We start from the raw sequence: 25,716 nt of genomic DNA on the forward strand, positions 1-25,716 counted from the left end.
TGTGATGAATGTGGCTACAGACGAAGCCGTTATGGTGTTTCATTTCAAAGGCCGTTGCTCTCCCGGCCGAAATGATTCCCGTGGGAGCACACACAGGCCGGCCGGGATTCTAAATGTGGAATATTTGTCGGAGCACACTTAAATATTTGATCACGGGTAACGGGTGGTTTTTATTTTCTTCTTCTGTAAACGTAGAATGCATATTTGTGTGTGCAGCCACTGCTTCTGTCAAGCCACTGCTTGACGAGGGCCTGTCCATGCCGTGTGTGGTTCATGGTGGTTATTTTGCCCCGCAGTACTCCCCATCAGCTGGGCAGTGCGGGTTGGTGAAGGCTGTGGGAGGGGGTGGGCGTAGACGTGAAAACACAAGTAAAGTACCGTACAGGTCGGTCCAGATGTTGTGTTTATTTAAGAAAATATGCAAAAGGAATTTTTTTTAGGGGTCAATTAATTGGGTTCACAAGACATCTGGACCACACGACACAATAATAGATTTTTGCTGCATTGCCTGCCACTTCTCAGCAGCTTGCCCCCCAGGGCCCTCTGACAACCTGTGTGTGCATGGTGCTCACCTACCTGTCCAAGCACCAGCCAATCTCAGACCCGCTTGAGGCTTCTGAGCTCTTTCGAGGACCGGGCGCATCCTCAGCGATATGGTCCGTTGGGCTGTTACGTTTGCTTGTGCGTACACGGAGAGCGGTGAGAACCATCGGGCTTTGTGCGTGCGGCGGGGTACAATTTTTTTGTTCGATTACTGTCAATGTGGGGGGGGGGGGGGGGCGGTTACTGCCTGCTAACCCGAGAGTGCTCTTTACACAGGCACGGCCACACAAGTGACCTGTGAGAGTGTCGCCTTCCCATAGTTGGGATGTTGCTGTCGCACCGAAGGGGCACGGCTTGAAACTATAGCCCCCGTATAATCAATACCCGCGCGGCTTGCAGAAAAATACACACAACAGCAACACCATTGTGCTCGGGGAAAGAGGAAAATAAAATAGGTATTTAGTGTGCTGTATAAGAAAGCTTGGGGGTAGTGGTGGCGCAGTGATTGAGCACGCTGCGATCGTGAACCATGTGACTTGAGTTCACTTGCCGACCACACCTAACATGAGTGGTGAGATTGATGTGTACTTGCCCTGCACGGGAGGTTGACAAGTGGATTTTTTTTATATACATCGCATAAAGCTCACGTAAAGATATATCGTAGCCGTGTTGTACAATGCAGAAATGTATTTGTATTGAAGTCATCGTTATCGCGAGCTCAGGTCAATCCACTGCTGGGTGAAGGCTTCACCAAGCCGCCAACCACCTCCGATGATCCTGCGATGCAATAATCCACCGAGGACCTGCACGCGAACTGATTTCATCCCTCTACCTAAGCAGCGGATGTCCTCTCGTGTGCGTTTCCCTCCTTCGGTCGCCACTCCGTTCATTCGTCGTGACCACCGGCCAAAGTCCACTCTAAGTGACGTGTCCCCAGCGGTCAACACGACGCCTCTCAGTTGCGTGCATTCTCCGATCCACGTGTTCTTTTTTTCCCCACTCTCTCGGCGTAATTCCAAGCATGTTCCTCTCCAAATGATTCCGCGGGCACTTTTCAGCTTTTGGTTTTCACTTTTGGCGTACGTCCCCTTGTATGTGTTCCATGAAACTGACATAGGGTGGTGTCCAGTGGTGTCGCAGTGGTTTACGTGCCGCGATGTGAACCCACGCTCCCGTTCGGAATGCGGTATGTCCTGTCATAGTCCGGCACGTTACACGATTTTCCTGCAGCCCCGTATCAGAAATGCCGTGATCCAATGGATAGGTGCATGCCATGAGGAGGAGGGTGTGTGTTGGTGTGCGGGGGAGCCATTGAATATCAGTGAGGCCTCCTACTATCTTCTTGGTTCTGTTGGTAAAGTCACGTAGAATGGAAAATAATAAAATAATAAAAATAAAACATAATAAAATAATTCTCGCGACATTTCGGCCACAACGCAAGCAGCCGTCTTCAGGTGGAGAACAGGTCTGTCCACCTGAAGACGGCTGCTTGCGTTGTGGGCGAAACGTCGTGAGAATTATTTTATTATGTTGAATTATTATTTTATTATTTTCCTTCTACATGACTTTACCAAAAGAACCAAAAAGATGAATCCCTGCAGTCACGAAAGCTTTAAATCGAAATTTAGCCTCCTACTATGTTGCATACACCGGTGGCTGGTATGGTGAAGGTTCCGGCGAGCGAGTAGAGAACGTGCGACAGCGGTCGCGTGAGCGTCATGCGTGTCACGTCACCCGGCTCCGAAGAACGGGCTTGCCCACTCGTGCCGTAAAGCACGGACTTGTGCAATGAAATAGCGTCAGAATAAAAAGGCGCAGCCCCTTAAATTTCTCGGCTCACGCCACCGCTGGCGGAAGGGCCTCCGCAAGAAGGGGAGTTCACGAGAGCTCCCTCTAGGTCGTATTTGGCCTACTCTTTCACGTTGACCACGAGTCTTGGAACAGGGGGCAGTGACCCCACACTTTACTCCGCCCGCTACAAGCTGACCGTCCACTCATCTAACTGCCGTCTACTCCGGCTGCTGGGTGGACGGAGGCAGGCCCAGTAAACGTGCAACGTTGTCGGCACGTGGTAGGAGCCGTCGGTGCCAAACGTTGACCCCTAACGTTCCACGGTTACCGGGGTCGGACTTGGGGAGACCGAATGTAAAACGCAAACGGGCGTGGGTCGAATCGCAACGGCGACCTTTGGATCGCGAGCCTCCGCAGCGTGCTCGAAAACGCGTTGCATCACGGCAGCATCTCTGAAAAATACAGTGATGGAGAAAAACTGAAAAAAATCCCAGCCTCTCACCACTGTGGCCACTTGGGAGCCTGTTGGGCAGATGGCTGGTGGAGCGCGTGGGGGGGTGGAGAGGAGCGAACGCACACTGTGTTATGAGCCACATCGTCTTGACGAGGGCGTGGGGGTGGAGCCCGGTGAGCGGCACAACTGTGCACGACTTGGGGCTGTTGTTTTTTACCACGGAGGTATGCGGCGCGCGGACGTAATTTCAGAGATGCCAAAGCAAAGAGCCGCCCGTGCGTGTTTGAAAGGAAGCTTTGCCCAACGACTGATGGAGCGCTGCGGAATACAGTACATGTGTACGTACGGAGAGCATGTTGTCGCAAGAATGTTTTCGTTGTTTTTTCTCGTACGTTCGAATAATGGCAAGCCTGTATTGTAATTCAGCTGTGACCATTTAAATTAAAATTAGTGCATTTTTTTAAAAGCACGTTTCAAGGATGCAAGGCGCATTGCCAGTAAAAGCGGAACGTCGTTGAACCAATGTTGGCCTCGCGGTTCCAACCACGTGCCAACGTTGGCCCAACGTTGACCCAACGTTGGCACGTTTACTGGGCCATCGCGGTGCAAGACTGGTGGCGGCACTGCCAGCCGGTTGCTCAATTTAAGGATATTAACATCGCTTGGGGTTGTTGGGCAGTACACTTTGTATTTTGCATACACGCATGCACAGTCATGATAACACAGAATGGTGACCGCAGTGGTTATAGTGAGCACACGTGCCCGATGTGAACCTGGCGAGCTCGCCACGGCTTACGTGAGTGACATTCAAACGAGCCCTGTGCCCTCCACTCCACCGAACCCGCACCGACCGGCGCGGCAAAGTACGGTCCAACAGCTCCCCAGAACCGATACGGAACGGGAGGGCGGCATTCAGCGGCGCATCGACGCAAAAAAACTGACTGGAAAAATGATTGCACTGTACCACGGTACGATGTGTTCTTTTGTTTATATTCCGTGCTGTATTTACCGCCGTCTTGGTTGAGCGCAGCGGGTAACATCGCACGGCGGACGCACTTAGGGGCCAACTGACGGGCCGAACGGCAAGGTCGGCGCGAAGGTCATGTCCACCTGCGTTGCCATGCCGCGCGCGGCGAGGACCTTTTGCAGCGCCTGCGTCAACTGGACGCGCGTCAAATCTGCCGGGCGGTAAAAGCGGCAGCGCGTGCTATCGTCCGCGTTTATGCGGCGTGAAAGGGTCACTGCCGGGCGCCGGCCATAAGTTTCACCGGTCGGTTACATCACGGTGTGTTGTCGTAGCTCTGTGCAATCGTCGCATAGTCGGAACTCGCCGGGAGACCGGAGGGTCTGGTGTACAGGCGGGCATCTGAAAGGTTGGGATATGTGAACGTCTGTAGAAAATTACCACAAACGTCAGGAGCGAGCTGCCTTTGAAACACGGGGCGTTAATTCACTGTACTTGAGAAACAAGTGAATGTATGCGTCAATAAGAGCACAATACTCTGTGTGAAATGGTCTGTTGTGAACATAGACTGTACGTATATCAGTATCCTTATTTCAAAGCTCGCGGTGGAAGCATCCGAACTCTCGGCATTAGGATGCATCGCATCATCTTGGTAGCATTCTCATTTTTTTACATTTTTATCACCACCCATTTCTGATGAGTTTTCATGATCTAATCTTTTGCTGCATTATAGGAAATGAGAGTTAGGTTTTTGTGAATAATGTATGCTTTTCTCACTTTTTTATGGGGCTCTCTAAAGCTTCCCTCTCGTGGAGGCCCATCCGCCAGCAGTGACGTGAGTAGGATATTCTAGGGCTGTAACTTTATATTTTCACCTTTCTACTTTTACTGCAGCACTGTACGACTATCTACGATTTAGCACCACTGCTACCTCCGCTGCCTCCGAGCAAGACAAATGTGAAGTATTCATTGCGCAGTTCCGCTGAACGGGCGAGGCCAAGGCACGGTCGTGCCGAGACCACTACGGTTCACGTGGGTCCGTGGTGATAAAGATGGAAAGATACGTGGCTCTGAGATGCTATCGCTTTACCGGAACACGATGGCAAAACAATGTTACGAAATGCTCTGCGATGTTCCGTTGGCTTCAGCGCAGCTGCTCTGTTTAAGTTAAGCAGCGTGTAACGCGTTGCTGCGTTCTTTGAGTTAACGACGTCTGGGGAAAGGCCCGACGCATTCCTGACTCTCAGGTAATGGTGCTACTTTAAACAAGCGTTTTTTTCAAGGGTTGTTAAAATGTTTTATTGGAATTACCAGGAGCCACATGACAAGAACGGTAAGAAATCTCCCAGACCGGTTTGCCGCATGTAAAGACTTCTCTGGCAATGCACATAACGTCATGATATGACGTTTCACTCAAAGCGGTTTGATAAAAAACGTCGTGCGTTGATGTTGAATTCAGTAATGAAAAGTCTTTAGCCACCACTGAGCTTAATTGGTCAGAACGTAATCGACCCATCGGCCACGTATCGTGCATATAATAACGTCTCTGTAAACGTGACAATCTTGTCGGGTGGTGGAGGGTTAATGACACGATTATTTGAGTAAAACTACCACATGGCCCAACCCAAAAAAATGTATGTGGATCGTTGGATTGGTTGCGAAGAAAAACCTACAATTTGTAAGTTAAACGTACCATTTTTACCCTTTGTAACCGAGAAACGAAGGGAGATGTCGTGGTGGTAACGGTCAGCGTGCTGGACTTGCAATCCAGTGTTCGCCAGTGCGATTCCATCTCCCGGCACGGCAGTTAACAACAGGGAGTTACGTTTCTTAAACTGGTACATTCATTACTAAAATACTTACTGGAAACGGTTACCGTTTCCTGCCTTTTGGAGCGGTAATCGAATCTGGAAATGGTTACTGATTTTGCGGGTTATGGATTTACGACCATAAATTTCACCCACAGTATTCAGAAATGGAATTAGCGTTGGATGAACATATCAGAAGTGCAGAGATTCGTTGTACTTCGCAAATATAAGCAGACCCTCTGGTCTATGTTTCCAATATACAGTACTGTACTTTAAACAAAAACAATCATCAGCTTATTGGCATTCCAGACCAATATTATCACGCAGTGTTCGTTTAAGCAAGCACATTCTGGACTGGTTTCGATCTTCAGGGTCGCGTCAGCAGTCGGGCGCTTTCAACAAATGCTCGTGGATTACCGGATGTTATTGGCGAGAACACTTTCTGTAAAACATGTGACCCCAATCAACGCAAAAAGCAAATGCCACACGCAAAAGCATTATGCGTTGCCATGGAGCATGACGTGCAAATGAGATACAGTGCAGGTATAAGCAGAACTCCGGGCCTGTTGAGACACCGCCCTCGTTTTACATCTCAGTGGTGAAATGTTATCTGCGAGATGTTATTTTCCTCGCCTGGTATACAGGAGGCCGTGAGTCAGATCCCAAACGCTGACGCCTGCGTGTTTAGAGTTTGCGTGTTCTCCCTGTGGTCGCGTGGATTTTTCTCCGGGCCCTTCAGTTTTCCCCTCCGCATTTAGGAGCATGAGTTTCCAAATGGCTTCTGTAAATTTCCACACGATAAGCCACTTCGTTGAGCTATCATTTGTGGACAGCTCGCTTCTAACCTGGTAAAATAAAAATAGTTTAGAGTTTTTAGTTTACAATCTGGCCTGTGTCCACTGTTGCCAGAGGATTCTTTATACAATGTGTGTCAGTGTCTCTGTCAGACCCCCTGTCATTAGTTTATGGCAATTATGAGATTAGTGGGGCAGAGATAAGTCTCCTTATCAGGAGCCGCCACGACTCAGTGTGGAGGAGCACTGATTGTGTGATCACCGAGGGGCGAGGTGCGGTAAGGGTGGATGGTCCGTTCCCTTCTCACGCACCGGCCGGATTGTTTGCAGGGCCGACCGTTGTGCATGTCAGGCTCGGCTGGCAGCGCGACCTTTGACTTTGCCGGCGTGTCTCGTTTACGCGCGTGCCAGTTCTCCTTGTCGCTTACTAAAGGCGGTCGTGCTCGCTCGGAGCGTTGTTGTGCACGCCGTACGTATGCAAAACCTCTTGGCGAAAGGGCACCACGGTGGTGGCTAGGAGATGTTAACTACCTCGCCTGGTATACAGGAGGTTCGTGGGTTCGATCCCGACCCCGACGCATGTATATTTGGAGGTTGCATGTCTCTCGCTCTCTCATCATCATCATCATCACGGTGGCTAGGAGATGTTAACTACCTCGCCTGGTATACAGGAGGTTCGTGGGTTCGACTCCGACTCTGGGTCCTCCGGTTTCCCCCTCCACATTTAGAATCAACGTGCGTTTAGATAATTTGGCTGTTATACATTTCGGCACGATAAGCCACTTGGTTGAGCTATCATTTGTGGCCAGGTCGCTTCCAAAAAAGAGCTGTATAGCTGAGTGGGCGTTACCCAGTAAAAATAAGAATAATTCGTTTTTAGTTTGGTTTAAGTCGCAGGAAAGCAAAACAATAGACTGTAATAAGTGAGCCCGGCTGGTAATATGAAACTCTCGTGGCAACAAGTCGGGGCACACCGTTCATAACAAATTAAATAAGTTGTAATAAATGAGGCTATTAGAGAATGACATAAAATAATTCCGTTATTGACCAGTAGTTGAAACATATCATTTATTTAAATATAAGCCCGGTGTACCCAATATTCTCGTGAATAAGTGGAGGTATCTGAATACTGTACGTTATTGAACTGTGCATTTTATAAATTATGCAGTACGTGTAATGCACTGACTAATCCCCAAAGGATAATTTGTTCTTAATGGATTTTAACGTGTTTTACCTCTGGAAAATGATACAATGCGAAATGCCCGACCTGACGTGTGGTGCCGCTTTACTTAATGTCTCGTCTGAACATTTTGCTCCTTTTTCAGGTTCAAGAATCGGAACTGAATTCTTCACCCGAAAAATTCAAAAGAGGGCGATCGCTGGCGGCCATCTCCGCGTGCGTCCCGGCGCACGCATTCAGGCGTGCGTCCAGATTGATTGAAAAGGAAGAAGGCGAAGCCGTCGGGAAACGCACGCCTTGTCTTTCGCGGCAGGCTTTAGGACGGCGCCAATAAGCCATGTTGACGCAGACACTCGCGGGCTGCTCTTTCACCTCGCCTTGGGTCTGAAGTCTGAGAGCCTTCTGCGTTTTACAGGCAACGCGTGCGGATCAAAGTTACCGATTCAATTCCACGGACTCGCGCTGGTTAAGGTTCTGTTAAGCTGAGAAGCCACGCGATTGCTTGCATGACCGTTGCAAAGTAAGTACTTTTCTAAATGAAGCACCCTAAAAATTAATGGATACATTACGTAGACGTTACTGCATCGCGGTGGCTTTATCCAAATAAATGGATTGTTTTACATAAGTGTGGGTAAATTGTAGTTTAATTTGCTCTCTTAAAATTCACAAGTGTAGTAAACATGCCGTAGACGCTTAGTCTGCAAGTGCAATCCCTCAGTAACTTAAGTAGCTGTCACTCAGTAACTAAAACTGCCGTCGGTAACTGTCCTTTATAACTCTCCGAGAATGCGGCCGAAAGAACAACCACTGTTCCCCATTTGTCCTTTCACTGTTACGGTCTACGTCAGCCCCAGTTGTTTGTAGGCTAAAGACACATCCAGTAATTATGATGCAGGTTGGAGAAAGTGCTTTGGGAAATGGACAAAAGGGCAGCTTGAACGAGCGAGGGGATGTAAAGAGCCAAGCGGAGGGACTTAACTCGGGCGGCGGCAGACGCTATCTGTCCGACGCCGTGCTCGCGCAACGACGCCTGGACGCGTCGCGCAACTCGAACCCGCAGCGCGGCACCAAGGACCATGACGAGGCGGCCCCCGGAGGCAACGTGTGGATTTCGACGGACTTCGCTCGCAAGGCAACATCGGCGCTCGGCGATCTGAACGCGAACAGCGTCGCCGTCCGCGGAGGAGGGGGACGCGTGGAAGCGTGCACCGGAGCGGAACGGGAGGCCCGTGCGGACGGACCGCCCGCGCGTTTTACGAACCAGGTTGAAGGAGGTACAGCCATGGACGTGAACAATGGTGGAGCGTACGAGTGCGCGAACGCGAAGGTGAGCGGCCAGCAGGCTGATGAGTCGAGTTTTGTGTTTGGAGGTCAGGGTGGTCGGGTGGAAGAGGAGCTGGGAGGCGCTCAGCCTGGCTGTAATTCCGACAGCAGGGGATGCCACGTGGACGAGGAATTCTCGACGTACGTCACTGCCAGCGTTGATGACGACCAGTGTCCAAGTCAGGCTCTGTCGTGCAAAGGAGAAAGCTCTGACCTTGACAACCAGTGGAACGTAGACTTTGATGAGCTGCCCGTTGATAACGACGAACAGAGGAAGCGTGCGAGGCTGGAGCTGGGGCACTCTTTGGATGTTTCGACAACTGGACCAAACATCACGATGGCTGCAGATGATGCCACTTGGTCGACCGACATTTTAAACGACTCCCAAGAGACGTCTGCCTTTGTGGAGATGGGGAGTCGATGCAAACAAAGCCACCTCGTTTCTGACAGTGACCCCGTTTCATCCGACTGCATGGATACGACCGAGGCACACAGTGTAAGCCAGAGTAGTTCAAGGCAGATGAGAGTCCCCAGCGTTTTCCACCAAGAATATTTGGTGCAATCTGTAGGAGGATCAGGCACGGGACGTCTGGTGGGGCAGCGTCACGGACACTGGCAAATTTCTTCGGATGAATGCGACGAAGGCTTCTCATCAATTAATCACTCTCACGGTGGAGTTGTTGTTGATGAAGATGTTCTGGGGAGTTCATCCGATCCAGAAAAATACGAGTCGGGCATTCTGTGCAAAAGTAAAGACGATTGTTCAGAAGCAAAACCATCACGTGCCGAGGACTTGCTGGTGTTGGAGCCCGAAGGCGTTTTGTTAAATGCGTCTTCGTTTCTGGATCACAAAACTAAGATGATCACTCGTAAAGTTTTAACCGAGACGACCACTGGCAATTCTTTAGGTAAACTTGTAGGCGTTGTCGCGAGCGAAGAGGTTGTGCAAGTTGCAGTGGGAGAGGAACGGAGGGCGAACCATGCCGTGGACAGTTTGTACGAACAAAAGTCCGAGGCAGCATTTGTGCCGGACTGGGCCACATTAGAGCACGAATCGATGGAACGCCTTAACGAGACCAAAAATACCAGCCCGGCGTTCACCGCTGCAAGTGATACCAAAGCAACGCCTGAAATCGATGCCAACGTGGACTCACTGCCAGGCTTAGATCGTGAAGTTTTGGGCGCTGCAGAAAATAGAAATCCCGCAGATCAGGGCACTGGCGATAACATTGATAACGACAAGGAAAGCATGTCGGCTGAGAACACTACACTGGACACTTACGATTCGTCGGATGTTTTTCTCGCTCGAGACTACCTGTGCGGCAGCTCCACGGACTGCGTGGAGACCTCCGTGAGTGAGATCAGCAGCTCGTCAGAGTTTGACCATTCAGCGGCGGAGCCGACGATGAAATCCAGCAGGGACGCCGAGCCCGACGTCCAGCGGACGGCCGGGACGTCCACCTCGGGGGCGCTTGCAGGCGAGACGGAGGGGGCAGTAGGTCTGCCGCGTCTCGCCGAAGGCGAGGCGGCGTCGCTGGCATTTCCAAAGCTCAGACTGAAAATGCCTCGAGCTGGAAACGTTCTGCCGGAGGTAGGAAGTCCCCCGGCGCTTGTGCGATGTGAGCATCGCGTGGAGAGTGAGACTCGCATTGAGGATCAGTCGTTTGATGTCACTAGCGACTTAAACACAAGTGGTAGCTTAGAAGTGTACGGTGGTATTCTAACACGGCAAGGGTTTTTGGATATAATGTCATTTGATAGAAATATGTTTCCTTCCTTGCGCATGGAAGCTCCAATGGAAGATATGACCGCGTCCGAGCCGGTGTTTTTGACAGAAGTTGCACTCGAAGTGGAATCGGAGAACGGGGAAATTCAAACGGAGCGGCCCAACGCGATCGAAGCAGGTTTGAACACCAACAAGGTGGACAGTAAAACCGGCTCGCCTATAAAAAAAACGCCGAGGAGATCGATGGCTCGACTGATCGCGAGACCAAGTCCCAAGAACGCCAAATCGAAGGTGGACGGCCAGGCAGCGCATTCGGCCCGTCCGCTCAAACGATCGGCGTCGGTTGTGGAGCCGAAGGTGACGCGCTCCCTGTCGTTCGCCGACTGCCCTCCGAGCTCCCCGGCTTCGCTCAACTCCCCTGTGCCGCGCGGCCCACCGAAGGTGACCACCGCCAACGGCAAGCCGCCGAGGCCGGCGGACGCGATGCCTCCGGTCGCCCAGCGAGGAGGCGCCGGGCGGCCGTTTCCTGCGCCGTCGGCCGGCGGCTCGCACGCGAGGGCGGTGCGCACGCTCAGCTTCGTCTCCCGCATCCCCGGGCTGCGGAGGGCGTCGTCGGGGGTCAGGCTGTCGGCGAGCATCTCGGTGAAGGCCGACAGCAGCATGGCCGAGCAGACGTCGGAGGCGAGCTTCAACTCAATGGAGGTACGCTCGGGACGCGTTGGCCGCGTATGGAACGCGTCGAGGTCGGTAACGTATTGAGGGGCGCCACGGTGGCCAGATGTTAACGACCTGTCCAGTAAGGGGCGGATTGGAACGTTACAACAACAAAAAGTACAAAAACACAATAGGAGTGTTCCAATATGCTTGTCTGCCCAGGAAAGCCTCGCTGAATTTCAGGGTCCTGCCAAGTTATGTTTCAAGTATGGGCTAATGATTGCTGTGCAGATTCCAATTGTGGGTACTTTTTCTAATTTGGCAAATTTGGGCCACGACGCGGGCACGTGGTGGCCTTCTAACTCTAGGGACGATGTTACGGATTTGTTAACATCCACTGTGAAGCAGATGGCATGCATTTTTATGGTAGGGTTATGTTTTTTCCATATATCTTCTATTTTGGCCGAGGTAAAAGGAAGGTCACAAGTCTATATATCTTATCAGTAATACCATGGTTTCTTGGTTTCTTCTGGTCAGAATGAGTCCTTATTTGGCTCCTTATGACCATAATCACCCAAGTACTTGCTACGACTTATTAATAGACACATTAAATGTATTATAGATGTGTGCATGCATTAATGTATGCATGTGTTTGGATACATTTATGTATGTACCCTATGTATTTATATTTAAAAAATTCATCTATTTTGTGTATTCTGTACAGTACATGCAATAGATTACATTTAAATGATAAGAATATTAAAATGGCCCAATAACCTCAGTTGAATAGCATTACCACCTGTCCTGGTTTTCCCAGGATCATCACCTTTTAAGGTAACTGTCCTGGGAAGTCTGGGTCTTTCCTGGGCAATAGAAGATCCAGTTTTTAGTCATTTACCGTGATAATATACGTACACTTTCACTCGTGACAATGCATTTACATGCAGCTCCCCCCCTCTTCCGACTCGTGAGATATTATTCTTCCCGTAACATCTGCTGGTTATTTTTTTCTACCTCGTAGGTGGCAACCCCTAGCAGCGAAACAATAAAGCACATCCCACCGAGGACGCATTCAAGTACCGTGATGGGTTCCAGCAGTTTCAAAACACGTACAGTATCTACTGTAATTCAGTGAGGATTTCTACAATTAAATATTAATGCTGCTTTTTTTCCTCTTTCCCCCACCCCTCTCTCTGCCGCATCCCCATTATCTTCAGAGCGCGAGTGAAACCAGCAGGTCAGCTGAGAACAGCAAAAAAAGTTTAGCCTCCAGCTCGTCGGCCGCGACAGCACCTCAGGCACGGCCTCCGCTCGCGCACCGCCCGGAGCCGGGGCCGCGTGCCGTGCCCGGGTCGGCGCGCCAGGCCTCGCGGACGCAGGCTCAGGCGAGGGCCGGGCTCTCTCCGCCCGGAGCCAGGCCGAAGCAGAATGAGATCCCGATGACCTCTAACCTCGGAGGCGCGGCGGTGGGGAGCGCGAGGCCCGCGGAAGCAGGTGAGAGGGCGTTTGAAGGACGTTTGAGAATCATCTTCTTGGTTTTTTCGGTAAAGTCACGTAGAAATATAATAATAAAGTAATAAAAATAAAACATAATAAAATAATTCTCACGACGTTTCGGCCACAACGCAAGCAGCTGTCCTCAGGTGGAGAACAGGTCTGTCGAGGAGACGGAGTCTCTGAGAATTATTTTATTATGTTTTATATTAATTATTTTATTATTTCCATTCTACGTGACTTTACCGAAAGAACCAAGAAGATGAATCCCTGCAGTCACGAAAGCTTTAAATCGATATTTGACGTTTGAGAAGTTTAACACGTAGGCTTTACCAACAAATTTATATGTAAGCGGTCTGGCCCAAAAAACGCCCCCCCCCCCTCCCTCCTTTATCATGGGTATTTAAGAAGTTCACGAGCACCGCTTGATGTGTCGGATATTGCTGAAATTCTGGGACGGTTCCTCGAACGTGTTAAATGGTGTCATGATGTGTGAAAGTAAATGTTGCAAAGTTCAAAGTGACGATGGTGTAGATATAGCGTTCTTGTGGATGAGGCCTGGTTAGTGAATTAAATGCGTGTTTCAAGGAGTTTTGAGCACGGCTTGAGTTTTAATTCTCACTGGTATTTTTGTTAATTTCCATGAATGCGTTGCACGTGTTATGACGCAATTGTTAAAGAGATTATCGTTTGATGAAGTTCAGAATGATGACGGTATGGAAAGCATTGCTGTGAACATAAAGTCATCGACGCTTTGACAAGAGGATGACCTATTTACTCTTGACGCACACCACTCTCTTTATAAGTGCACTGTTTACAAATCCGATCTTTGTATTGCTGTGCAGAGTAGAGTAGGTGAGGTAAATTTTTGAAAAATTGAAAATAATCATTAAGCGTGATTAGCAGTCACAAGGTAGTGGTGCATGTGTATTAATGTGAGAGAAAAAAAGCAAGACTGTTACAATATGTTCCTGAGAACAACTGTTTGTGGCACATAACGAGATACAAAAACTGATTAGCGTCGGTGTGAAGCAGGAACAGATGTGGTCACGCACAGCCCCAGGACTCTGTGGTCGTGACACACACAGCCACCGGCAGAATGAATTGGAAAGCAGCTGACGCCTAACGTTGTGGCTGTAAATTAAGTAGTTGTAAAATCCAGAGGACAGAAATTCCTTGGCCCGAACGAATTTAAAATAGGTTCTGGCACCACTCTCGTTGACGTGTCTGGGGGGTTGTACCGCGCATTGTTCGGCACGATGTCCGACGTTTTTCTCCATGTGCTTGGGGACTCTTTAGGAAATATTAAATTGGGGATCGTTGGTCTAAATTGTACGCATGTTGAACTTTTTTCGCGCCGTACGTAGCCAACCGTGCGAATCGGGGGTGTGGGGGAAGGACAACAAACTTAACACCAAAAGCAATTCTAAAGAAATGAGTTTTCATCATCTCCCTGTGCATGTGTCATCCTGGACACAAGAGTGATCATGCCACAACAGGATGACAGAGCCTCCTGTTTCATGCTGTTTGGGTGCAGTACAGTATTTTTTAATAGATGAGTTACCCACATGATAATTGGTTCTTTACCCTTCTATCTGGCAACAAAACTGACACCTTTTTGCAAGGAGTCATGTTTGCATAGACCGCAATACCTGCAGTCATAATACAAACAAAAGAACATAACTCTGATAATGTGCACTGTCCTTGAAGTTGATTGGTCCACACCCGAGACAGCTTTCCTTCGAGCCTAGTCTCAAAGGACAGTGCACATTATCAGAGTTATGTTCTTTTGTTTGTATTATGACTGCAGGTATTGCGGTCTATGCAAACATGACTCCTTGCAAAAAGGTGTCAGTTTTGTTGCCAGATAGAAGGGTAAAGAACCAATTATCATATTTTTACTGGCAAATGAGGTCCCCATAGTGAGTTACCCACACTTTACTTCACAATAGTAGGGTTATATAAAAGCAATATCTACGAGTGGAATCCAGTTACTCCGGATTGCAAGTCCAGCGTGCGAACTACTACGCCGTATGGCAACGCCGTTGTTTAATATTGTGCGTTGACGGAAATGTCACGCGTGTAACGGATCAGTTAAAAGAAAACAACAACGTAGAGTTAGAGGGTCAGGTTGCTGTTCAGCCATTACGGTTTCACCATGCTCGGGGCGGGAGGAGTTAAACTGCATGAGCGCGGCGGAGATTGCCGAAGGACTCCGTGATGGCATTGGCCTGTCAGTGGCGATGTTCGTCAAAAAAATCCGATAAGCAGATGCCTTGCAGTCAGTGCGCACTGTCTCCGCGCCGTGCCGGTGGCTGTTGCGACGATCACTTCGGTTTCACTCGCGCCCGGCGCCGTTACGTGCGGCTTACGCGTTACCGAGCGTTTTGATTCGCGTAAGCCTATAATACATTCACGCGTTTAGGAATCCTGCTTTTTTTTTTCTTCATTTCAAGAACGGCTCTCCCATTGCCTTTATATTTTTAACGATGGTAAAAAAAGTAACGCCACCCATGTCGGTCGCTTTACGCGGAATGCAGCGGCATCGGCAGACTTGCTCTTGGACGACGAGACCCCACCGACACCGACCGACCCACAAGCGAACGGACGGAGCTATTTGTGGCGTTCGTGGATTTCCAGGGGCTTTTTTTAGGCCCCCGGGCGGTCGTGGGCCCCTAGCTCCACTTTGCTAAGAACATCACCGCAGCACGCTGACGCTAGGGCGAGGGCCGGAGGAGTTTGGCCAGCAAAGCCGAGGCGCGATGTAATTTTTTTTCTGCATCTCGACCCCCCACGTGCGCCACCCTTTCCGGTTCGCACAGGTGGGGGTGTTGATGGGGGGGGGGGGAGTCTCTACAGCCGTTCAGAAAACATTGTGAAGTATTTCTTGTGCGGCCAGCCATGGGTTTTGCCGAAAAACAATGTAAAGGGGGCAATCTGCGGAATCACCACGTTCGTTAATTCTCCTCCGATCTGCGCCAGCATTCATAGAGATATCGAATTGATCGCCGCTTGCCATCGGTGAGGTTTGTGTAAGAAGTCTTAAGCGCATTACACTGATTAATTTTTGTCTGTTAACAAATACACCTCGCCCTGACTTTGTGTTTTATAATAGAAAATGCCATATATTGAACATTGCAACGTAATTGGGATATTTCTTTATGTTTGAATATGAAGGCTCTAGCTTGGTCACAAGCAAAGTATTTGATTGATTGGTCATTTGTCCCGGAAGTAGGCCACTTACATCCCCACTTTACTGTAAAACCCATGGCATCGTCGCTCTACTGATTGGCCGATTTTGCCGGTGCACTGTTAGGTGAGGCTGGTTTTCATTGACTGCTGCGTTGACGTCCGTATCGGTTCGCCCCGCTCGGCTACTTTGGTTGCAAAATACGAAAACGTCCGGAGCTCGGCTGGAATTGATCCAAGCAATGTGCGTTGGTTTGTGCCAAAGCGACCAATTCTTCGGCTGCCACCGTGTCAACAACGCACACTGCACGGGACAGTTGGGGTAATCATCGCAGCTGTTTCTCCCCCTTGTTTGTAACAGCAGCCGGGCCAGAAGAGCAATGCAATCCCTGGTTGAGCGTTTGTTTACAGAGCCCTTCCAACTGTTTGCCCACACTCTGCCTACTTAAGTCTGCTCATTCATTTATTTATTCCTCTACCGCTTCCACCGCCACCGCCAAGCGCGTTTCTGCGGCGACGCCACTTGCAACGCGGCTCCTGGCGATGTCAATCGGCGCAAAGCCCCCCCCCCCCCCACACCATCGGCGTGTGCCTCGGCAGGACCAAGCAGGACCCCGGCACAGCCCGGCACGGCCGCGAGCGCCGGCAGACCTCCTCGGGCGAGAGCCGGCTCCTCGCTCCCGGCGCCGGCAAAATCGACGTCCGCTCGGTGCCTGCCGACCGCCGCGGCGCCGCCGCCGTGGGGCACTTCCCGGCCGTCGTCCGCGACGGCTCCGGCTCGGGCGCCCGGCCCACAGCAGTCCGGCCCCTCGCGGCCGCTCCGCTCGTCGGCCGCGGGGTCGCGACCTCCGCCCGCGACTTCCGCCGCCGCCGCCGCCGCTCGTCCTCGCAGCGCCAGCAGCTCGTCCGTCGGCAGCAACCAGAGCTCGGCCAGCAGGGTCTCCAACGGTACGTTCGGCCCCGTCGCCGCCGCCGCCGCGCGTCGTGTGCTCGCGATGAGCCACCGCCGCCGCTGCTGCTGCCTGCGGAGGTGTTCACGGTGGTGCTCTTAGGCTCTCGGGATGGTTTTTTTTCTCCTCTCTAGATGGTTGGAGTGTGTCGGCGAATGCGAGCCTCTTGACAGCCCCTTGCTAGTTTTTCACGGGACTAACGTCTGTGGTTTGTGTTGTGTTTTGAACAAATGCATTTGTTGAACCAGTTTTATTCCTTGTCTTTGGTTTGTATAAAGATTAACCCTTGCGTGTCTGATGATGGTTAGTTTAGCTTAATTTATTGATGTTTTTTAAAAAAGAATTTGTGAGAAATATGCGATGATAAATTAACTGCAATGCCAGGCAACCTCCTGGCTGCATGTTTAAGGGCATTGTGTTCTTTTGTATTTTTAGCTTGCCTCATTGAAATGTGTCTTAAATCCCTCCGTGATCCCCTCAGCATTTGGAGCCAATTTTGAGAAGCACGCTAACCTGCCCTTTTTCCCCTCTTGCATAGCTGCTTTTCTGCAGAAAGTTTTCCCTGGCCAAGCAATTTCCTGAGACTTGAATGTCCAAATAAAATCCAAAGGGGCCTTGTTTTGAAGCCACAGGGTGTAGACAGATGTATTGACATTCTTCTTTAGTTGTGGTTAAAGATTCCTGAGTTAGTAACCGCTTTGCAGTTTGACTTGTTGGACTTTGGATGCCATGAAAAGCAAACAAACCGAGCACGTGATTCACTCACTGTTGTATGAAAGCACGTGCTCTACATTGCAACACTATTGCTCAAAGTCGCTCTACAATTTCCCGCCCCCCCCCCTCTCAATTTGATTGTCAGTTGTACGTAGGAAGATGTAAAGCAGCAATGTTCCATTCAAAGCTTGTAATAAACACGAGGTTTAAGTTTGCGTTTTTACCGACTGACCTTCAAACCAAATGTTATAATAATCGTAGCAATGAATTTCCCTTGTAAATCTCACCCGAGTCTCAATACTCTTTCAAGAGGGTCCTGCATTGGGATGTTTGGCCAGGTTCTATTGATTTTCAAGCCAAAGTAATGTATTTGCTCAAATGAGCATTGAAGCAGTGTTCATTATCTGCTTCATACCTTTGAGCCAGTGGTGATGGAAATGTTACACGCCTCACTCCTCTTGCGAGTCTATCCATTGGACAACCACTGTTGACTTCCTCACAAAGTGGTGACCCGTTTTGTCGACCCCGGAGGGATGATGAGCCGAGTGAAACCCAAACCAGGAGTTGAACTCGCAACCCTTCAGATTGCGAGCCGCTCACTCCACCGCTGAGCCACTTGGCCGCATTTGATACGTAATTTTTAAAATTCACTATTAATGAGCGTTTGGCGTCGCGTGGTAGGACATCGGAGTACTGTACCCGGAGAACACTCGGCACGCGTACGAGGGGGTAACAACGCAGCACCGCTCCAATCCCCCGCGGCTCTGGCAAAAGCTGATGGTCACCGGCCATGAGCAGGCTGCACTCTACTCGGCTCCCAATATCCGATGAGAAGAGTGTTTGTTTCGGACGATTCGGTCGCAGTCATCGGACAATTTTTTCGATCGAAAAAAACACGCGAAAAAACTTGAGCGTGTGTTTTACGAACGGCGCTGTTATCTTTTCCCGGCGCTCATTTGCAACGCACTAACACCTGCGAACCCCCCCCCCCCTCCCCTTGCCTGCTGTGTTGCTGTGCACCGCTAACGCCTGTGCTGTCTATTCTCTGCATGTGCTTGCGAAGCGTCTGTCCAACCTGCCAGGCGAGTCTGGGACATCCGGGCACGCATAACCTTGCCGCAGTTTGTCGGTGAGATTCTACTAACCCCTCGCTGTCCCAACACCTACCCCTTACTCGCTTCCTCTCACGTGCATATCGATTCCCCCCCACCGTAGAGCCTCCACAGACTGTTGGGGTAAGTGCTGTTAGCGAACGCCTATTAAGGTCGGCGTGGTAGAAGAAAGTTGCAGCATGGCCAGCACCACGCCTCATTGAGTTTGTCTTCCCAGCGCTGATCGTTACACATTGCACCGGGCACTCACACAAGGCTGTGTCGAGCTATGGATGACCCAGGGCTGGTTCAGATATCACCGCCGATGTTATCGATGGCTGGGAATCGAATCCAGATCAACCGCGTTGTGCGGTGCTTAAATCAGTGCACTGTTGCTGCCGGTGCTGAAGTCACTGATATCACGAAATAAAAATAATATATTATTTACTGATATCACTGCTCTTACGGCACAGAGATGCATTAAGCATATTCCCACGAGGTCCTATTTACTGGTAAATTATGTTCAAGGTAAGTGAATTACTTTTGAGTTTTGGGCCAGATTCAAATCTTGATTAGACGGCGGAAATATTGCCCTTGCGATTCACTCCACTTTAGGAGATGGAGACGTTGGTACATTTTTTTTGCCAACGATTGATGGAACATTCATCAGCTTGGGAATAGGGCCCAGTGTCCTCTTTGTAAGTGGTTCTTTGCAGAGCACGGTAATCTTACTGCTGTCCAAACGTACCTCTTCGTGAATAACAATAATAATTGTACAGCTCGTTATTAATGCCCTGCTGGATGAAGGCCTCTCCACATCTGTTGTTATTGAGGGTTGTTTGACCATACCTTGCAATGCTTGTTGGTGCGGGTTGGTGAAGGGGTAGCTTAGTGGGGGGAGAGGGGGGAGGGGGGAGTGGAAGGGGGCCCTAACCGGTTCAGGTTTCACTCGCCACCGACGTGTTTTTAGCCATGGCCGGCAATCGAAATCAGTTTAGGGCATTGCACTATGAACCTTGTAGGTCATTTTGGTGATTTAGATTTTAGGCACGAGGTGCCCTTGCCACGTAGCAACCCAAGGGGCTCGCTCGGCAGTGATCGTGGTTTTCAATCCTTGGGTCAGGACTGAGGGAGAGAGGAAAACGCGGCGGCCGCCAACTTTCTGCGCTTGGAACGAGAAAGTCTTCCGGGGATTTGCAACTCACTCGGCCGATGATTGTGGGGGGAGAGGGGCGGCGGTGTGGTGTGGGGGAAATGTTCCGCCGCATAATTTGGCCAAGGCTCTTCTGCATTTGGGGCATGTTCATAAGGCAGGCGGCCAACGGTGCCTGCAGATGCCCTCTGCTGGCCGCCACCGCGGTACAATGGGCGTTGTTTTGTGGCACAAAACGGATAGGGGGATCGTAATGGCACAATCGTGGCATTGTTTGGCCCCGGCAGATTTGTGACACTGGAGCTTCTTGTCACTGGGGTCTGGAGATGCCCTGCTGTTCTGTGTTCCCCGAAATGAGTTTAGATGGGACAGCACTTGTGCTGCCAGAGTCACGCGAGCATGTCTCGTTTTATCCAGCGTAATCCCAACATTTGAACGTTTATACTCTTGCTTTGCTTCGTGGTGTCTCTGGGATTGACACTGCCTCGGTAATCCTCGGAGCGCGAGTCTTGATGTGCATGCAACGAAAATGCCGATTTTAACGCAGCAGAGATTTCCGCTGGCGTTGTTAATATCGCACGTTTTGCACAGCAAAGCCCTCCGTAGGCCACACACCAGGACATAGTGTCCTTGTTAAATCTTATCTTGGCCACGCCCATGTTTTCAAAGGCAGCATTAACTAGAGCTAATAATTATCCTTTCATTTATTGAAAGCGTGTATCCTAAATGGGGATTGCTGCCAAAGGCCAGCATGCTGAACTGGCAGTCCAGAGGTCACCAGTTAATATTCCATCTCCTGGAGTGGCAATTAAATCCCCCTGCCTCTGTCCACCGAGCAATATAAGTGTGGGTACGTTTGCTGTCGATCGGCAGGTCGTGTGTGGTGCGAGAAAGTGTGGGTACACATCCGGCCAGCATGGAAGAATGGCACAAATACCTTCTTAGAGGGGGGGTGGGAGGGTGGTCTACAGAGCTTCTTCTACCGCAGGACCTTTCGCCAGCACTTCCGTGAGCAAATCGATTGAATACGAATTGTTATCTACCTTTCCTGTTATACAGGAGGCCGTGGGTTCGATCCCCACTCTGACGCCTGTATATTTGGAGTTTGCGTGTCTCTCTCCCCGTGGTCACGTGGATTTTTCTCCAGGTCCTCTGGTTTTTTCCCCTCCTCATTTTCGAATCAACATGCATTTTTTTACTGCTATAAATGTCCACGTGATTAGCCACTTCGTTGCACTATCATTTGTGGCCAGGTCGCTTCTGAAAAAGAGCTGTATAACTCAGCGGATCTTACCTGGTAAAATGAAAAATACTTTAGTCTTTTAGTATAGTTTTGCTTGAAGGTGGACAAGTTGCCGTTAATCAGAAAGCCTGAAGGCGAGGGAGCGAGGCTGTTCGTCAGGTAGCTCGCGTGCGACCTTTGACCCTCCGCCGCGTACACCGTCGACAGGGCGGTGAGGCTGAAGGTTTCGAGGTCTCGAACGGGCACCACGTGCGCCACAAGACCCCATCGTGGCTGTGTAACGTTGCCGTGCCGGCCTGCCCTGGGAAAATGTGAGGCTATTTTTACAGCGTTGGCTTGGCACGGGTCGCACGCACGGCCAGACATTGTCACGTGTTCCGGCATTCATGTGGCTCGCGGGGCTTCGGTGGGGGCAGGGCGGGGTGGGGGGGGGGGCGCTGGCACTTGTATTTGTACATCTGATGTAATTGCGTAAATTGTATTTGCCGTGCCTTTATTTTTACATTGGTTCATGGTCATTATTTGAGGCACTGAGCTCACTTAGGCCAGCCGTGTCATTCAACATTAATCAGCTAAGTGTACATGTTCTGCCCTCTGTCAATCCACAGCTGGATGATGGTCTTCCCACATCTGCGTCGTTTTCCCACGCCATACGAATGATCGGTGTATATTTGACCATACTGCACCACGCCGGTCAGTGTGGTTTGGTTGAGGCAGGGACCATTGTTTAGTACAATGGTGGATTCTGTCCGCCGTGTAGCTGCGCAGCTTTTTACAGCACATTTTTGTGCAATGGTCTCAAATCCAAGTACCACGCAGGCCACAATGCCGCTTAGCTTGCAACATCTCGGTGGAATTGGGCGCATTCCAGGTGATTCGGTCATGAGCAATCAGCCCAGATGCGCACCAAACTTATCTACTCATCACAATCATCTTTTGGCAGCGCGTTTTCGCGGCGAGCAGCGCTTACGCCTTAGCATTTGCGACGCCGCGGCCTTTGCGGTGACGGCAGGGCACCTCGCTGTTTTGGGTGGGACAGGCAGAGCGCGTTGCGTTGGAGGAACACGGAGTCACTCGGAATTGCAAAGCGTGCGTTTGTGCAAACGTTTGCGGCTGCCCGCCATGAGTTCACTGTTTAACACGAACAGGCCTCAGGGAGCGTGTCAGCATAACAAGTGTGCGCTCCCCCTGTATCGGCCAGGCATTGGCCCAGCGAGTGTGTCGATGCTGGTCTCTGGCGAACGTTGTTGTCATCGCTAACGCTGGCTCGCTATGATTGCGCAAGATTTAAAATGGGAATCAAAACAACTTACAGTGCTGGCCCACTGGTTTGTTGGCTATTTTAGTTGTAGTTTGTAATAATATGCTACAGCCCTTTGTCAGTCCACTGCTGGATGAATGCCTCCCTTATTCCATTTCAGTTATGGGAGTAGCTTGATCATACTTGACTGCGCTGCAAAGTGTGGATTGGTGAATGGGCGGGGAAGCCCAGGACTGGTGTGGATATCACTCGCCACTAACGTCTGCCATGGTCAGGAATTGAACTCAAGTTGCAGGGCTCATAGCGCAGTGCGCTAACCACTGTACCACCACTCCCCCCCCTGCCACCCCATTTTCATTGTATATATATAAAACATAAATGATCAGTTTACCTCTCCTGTTACGACGATAATCATTTGTAACTTTGATGGCATGCCAGCCTTTCAGCAAGACCATAAGTTCATGGCCAGCAAGGCTAGATGGGGAAGTGCCACTGTCGGGACAGTGATTTACAAACGCGTCTGACGGACGAACGCAGAGATTCGAATGCGCGCACTGTGCCGTCTCCGTTTATAGCGTTCGGGCGTTCCGCATGCTGCCAAAATATTTCACGGAAGCATTGTCCAGCAAATGCGCGCGCAGTATTTATGTAACCTCTGGGTTCTTATTTTGGGGCATCCAGCTGTCTCGGTAGTCTCCCCCCCTTCCCACCCGATGGCTCGCCCCTGTTGCGCGTCGCGTGTCACGCGCACACCTTTTATAGTACAGCGTGGAAAATCGAAGTGACAACGTATGCACGCCGCTTTCAATTGGACGGCCGGGTTGGCGCGGGCGGCATGCGGCACGTGAATCGTTAGCGGGGAGCGGGGACGCGCTGCTGCTGCTGCTGCTGTGGTTGCCTGCCTTTCGCGTGCGGCGGCTTTTTTTGAGAGCGCTCCAGCGCATGTGGCTTCTCTCTCCTCTTTTTATGCCTAATCGTTCTCGGCAGCAGGAGGTCAAACGCAAGAATTTAAGCGCGGAATATTGAACGCGTTTTTGCCCTTCGGTGTGACTCCGTAGAGTAAAGTAAAAAAAACAAGCAAGCAAGCAAAGCGAGAAGAACGTGAGCGCAGCTTCGAAAACCTTCGCACGGAAAAAATCGCCGACCCACTGACTCGCAGCAAAGGCTGGAAGTTTTTCTGCAGGCCGGCTGACTTCGGATCGGCCTTTTTTTCCGATGGACGTGCGTGGCACGTTAGGGAACGGAGCCGCTGAGATTCGAAGATCGGTCCCGCATTCTGGACCGCGTTCCGGGACGCCGATATCGAACGTGCCGCCGAGGAGCGTCCGCTGCACACGCGCAGACGGCAGCGGGCAGGCTGCCTCGTCAGCCGCGCTCGCCGCGCGTGGGATAGGATAATCGTTTTTTGTTGTTATTATTATTATTATAGTGTCGGCCCGTGCCCTGTGTTTCCCCCTTCTTCTCTCGACTTAGCCATGACCGTGCTGTCACTGTGCTGCGGGGGACTCTGGTACTCACACGACCTTTCCCTCCTCTTTGTTGCCGTGGTCGGTGCGCCCGCACTCTCGCTCCTCACCTCGCTCGTCAGCTTTTGCATCCGTCGAGCCCCCTACCCCTTCCCGTCCTGTAAGTGTCTTCCACCTTCTTCACCGTAACCTCGCCGTGAGATTTAACACCATTGAACCGTGCTTTTAAACGCGTCGTGTTAACCGTTTCTCGTTTTTTTTATGCATTTGGAGGCTTCGTTTTTTGTTTTGTTTTACGCGTTGCACGGATGACGATTAACGCTCGCGGCGCATTTCACTCTGGACGACGAGGATAACCACTTAAAAGGTCGTGGCTGTGCATTAAGGCGGCGTCAGCCGGCAGAGTAAAGTGCGCGGCGCGTAGCTGCAGTGGTTTGCGGGCACGTGTGTGCGCGCGCACGCATTAACGTAAGTCAACAAGCATGGCTTGGCGATGTGTCCTGTTGTAACGTTGTTGCCGCAGTAACAAGCCCGAGCTGGCGAAGAATGTCGGTAATTCCTGAGGAATTGCCGTTACAGTGTGGTAAAGTGTGGCCGTGCCTAGAAAGCTGTTGGGCCGGGATGCCGCGAGGTTGATCCCTAGCACCTGGTGCTTGCCGTCCGACACGGCGGAGGTGGCCCTCTCATCTGCAGCCCTTTTGGGAGAGCCCCATCGACCAATTTTGGGAATATTTTCTCGATGCGATCTCGGTGCACAGGATGGAGAAACCTGAACGAGTTGAGCAGCTCCCCGAGATTGACTTAGACTAAAATGAGTACAGTATATGAACATCAGTTGTGGGGGGTGGGGTGTGGAAGGTGGCCAGGTATGGTGCTGGCCACACTACTCCTTTATGTGCCGGTGATGGCCTTAATAGTGCTTGCTAACAGTACCACTTTCCTCGACGGTCCATAAAGGCCACACAGTGAGAACCACGCGGTGCATGATGCATGCATGTTGAACTTCTTTCGCACTGTTCGTAGCCAACCGTGCTAACTGATGGCGTGAAAGTGAGGGCAGTCGTCGAGGCTTTCTCCGTCCCGCCACTGTGTGGGGGAGGGCGTTTTGTCTTGTGGCAAGCACGTAAAAAAAAACGCTCGCAGGAAGGAATTGGCGAAAATAAAATGCCCCATTGTGCACAAAAATAAGCACGAGCTTTGTAGCTTCATCTGACCTCTCGTGTGGTTAATTCTGTAAGAGGGTGGGATTGGAGGGGGAGAGGGAGTGCCTCTTGAATCCTCACTATTGGCCGGAGCCTTCAGTCTGCCTTGTTTAAGCTGAGCACTCGAGTGGTGTAGTGGAGGTCCGTGCCGTAGCCAGCCGCAGGCTCAGCACGACTTTGTTTGAGAGTTTTCACAGAATAGACATCGGATACCTAGCCAAAGCTTGTTTGCCCTGGCATAGAAATATGCACTGACTATTGTCTTCTACAGCACGGTACCTTTGCAAGATTCTTAAATCACCCCACCTCTGTCCACCCACCAGTAGTCTTGAGTTGGCCACAGTCTTGTTGATTGGTAGCTCGCGGTGTGTAGGGACTCCTGTCGATTCAAAGACATCTGCCCAGTGTGGAAGCGTCGGCCAAATACAGAATCAGAACCAAAATATGTATTTATACTGGAGGAATCCGATGAGCGATCAAACTTTTTGTCACAGATGTCCAGTTGGGGCCGGTTAAGAGTGAAAAGTATAGGTGATGTAAACAAATCACTTAAATATCTACGAATAAAACTTTTTTTTATCTTACCGGGTAAAGCTCACTGAGCTATGTAGCTCTTCTTCAGAAACGACCTGGCCACAAATGATAGCTCAACGAAGTGGCTTTCCACGTGGAAATGTATCGCAGCAAAATAATCTAAACGCATGTTGATTCTAAAA

General features: G+C 50.6%; 1 protein-coding gene across 5 annotated transcripts in view; it reads left to right on the forward strand.

Annotated features, from left to right (window-relative positions):
- LOC133342991 (microtubule-associated tumor suppressor 1 homolog) overlaps positions 1-25,716 on the forward strand; it is a 79,462-nt gene that overhangs the window by 18,861 nt on the left and 34,885 nt on the right. For 2 of the 5 annotated variants that reach the window (XM_061552407.1, XM_061552410.1), the window contains 4 exons: positions 7,680-11,285; positions 12,455-12,731; positions 16,422-16,868; positions 18,648-18,713. In XM_061552407.1, coding sequence (XP_061408391.1) covers positions 8,421-11,285; positions 12,455-12,731; positions 16,422-16,868; positions 18,648-18,713 — 3,655 coding nt within the window. In that variant the 5' untranslated portion in view covers positions 7,680-8,420. Of the gene's footprint in view, positions 1-7,679; positions 11,286-12,454; positions 12,732-16,421; positions 16,869-18,647; positions 18,714-25,716 lie in introns of those variants that run through there. The other 3 variants (XM_061552408.1, XM_061552411.1, XM_061552409.1) reach the window with 2 other exon arrangements.

Source organism: Lethenteron reissneri, chromosome 16, assembly GCF_015708825.2.
Source record: "Lethenteron reissneri isolate LAM-NWPU_2019-01 chromosome 16, ASM1570882v1, whole genome shotgun sequence".
Taxonomy (NCBI): Eukaryota; Metazoa; Chordata; class Hyperoartia; order Petromyzontiformes; family Petromyzontidae; genus Lethenteron; species Lethenteron reissneri.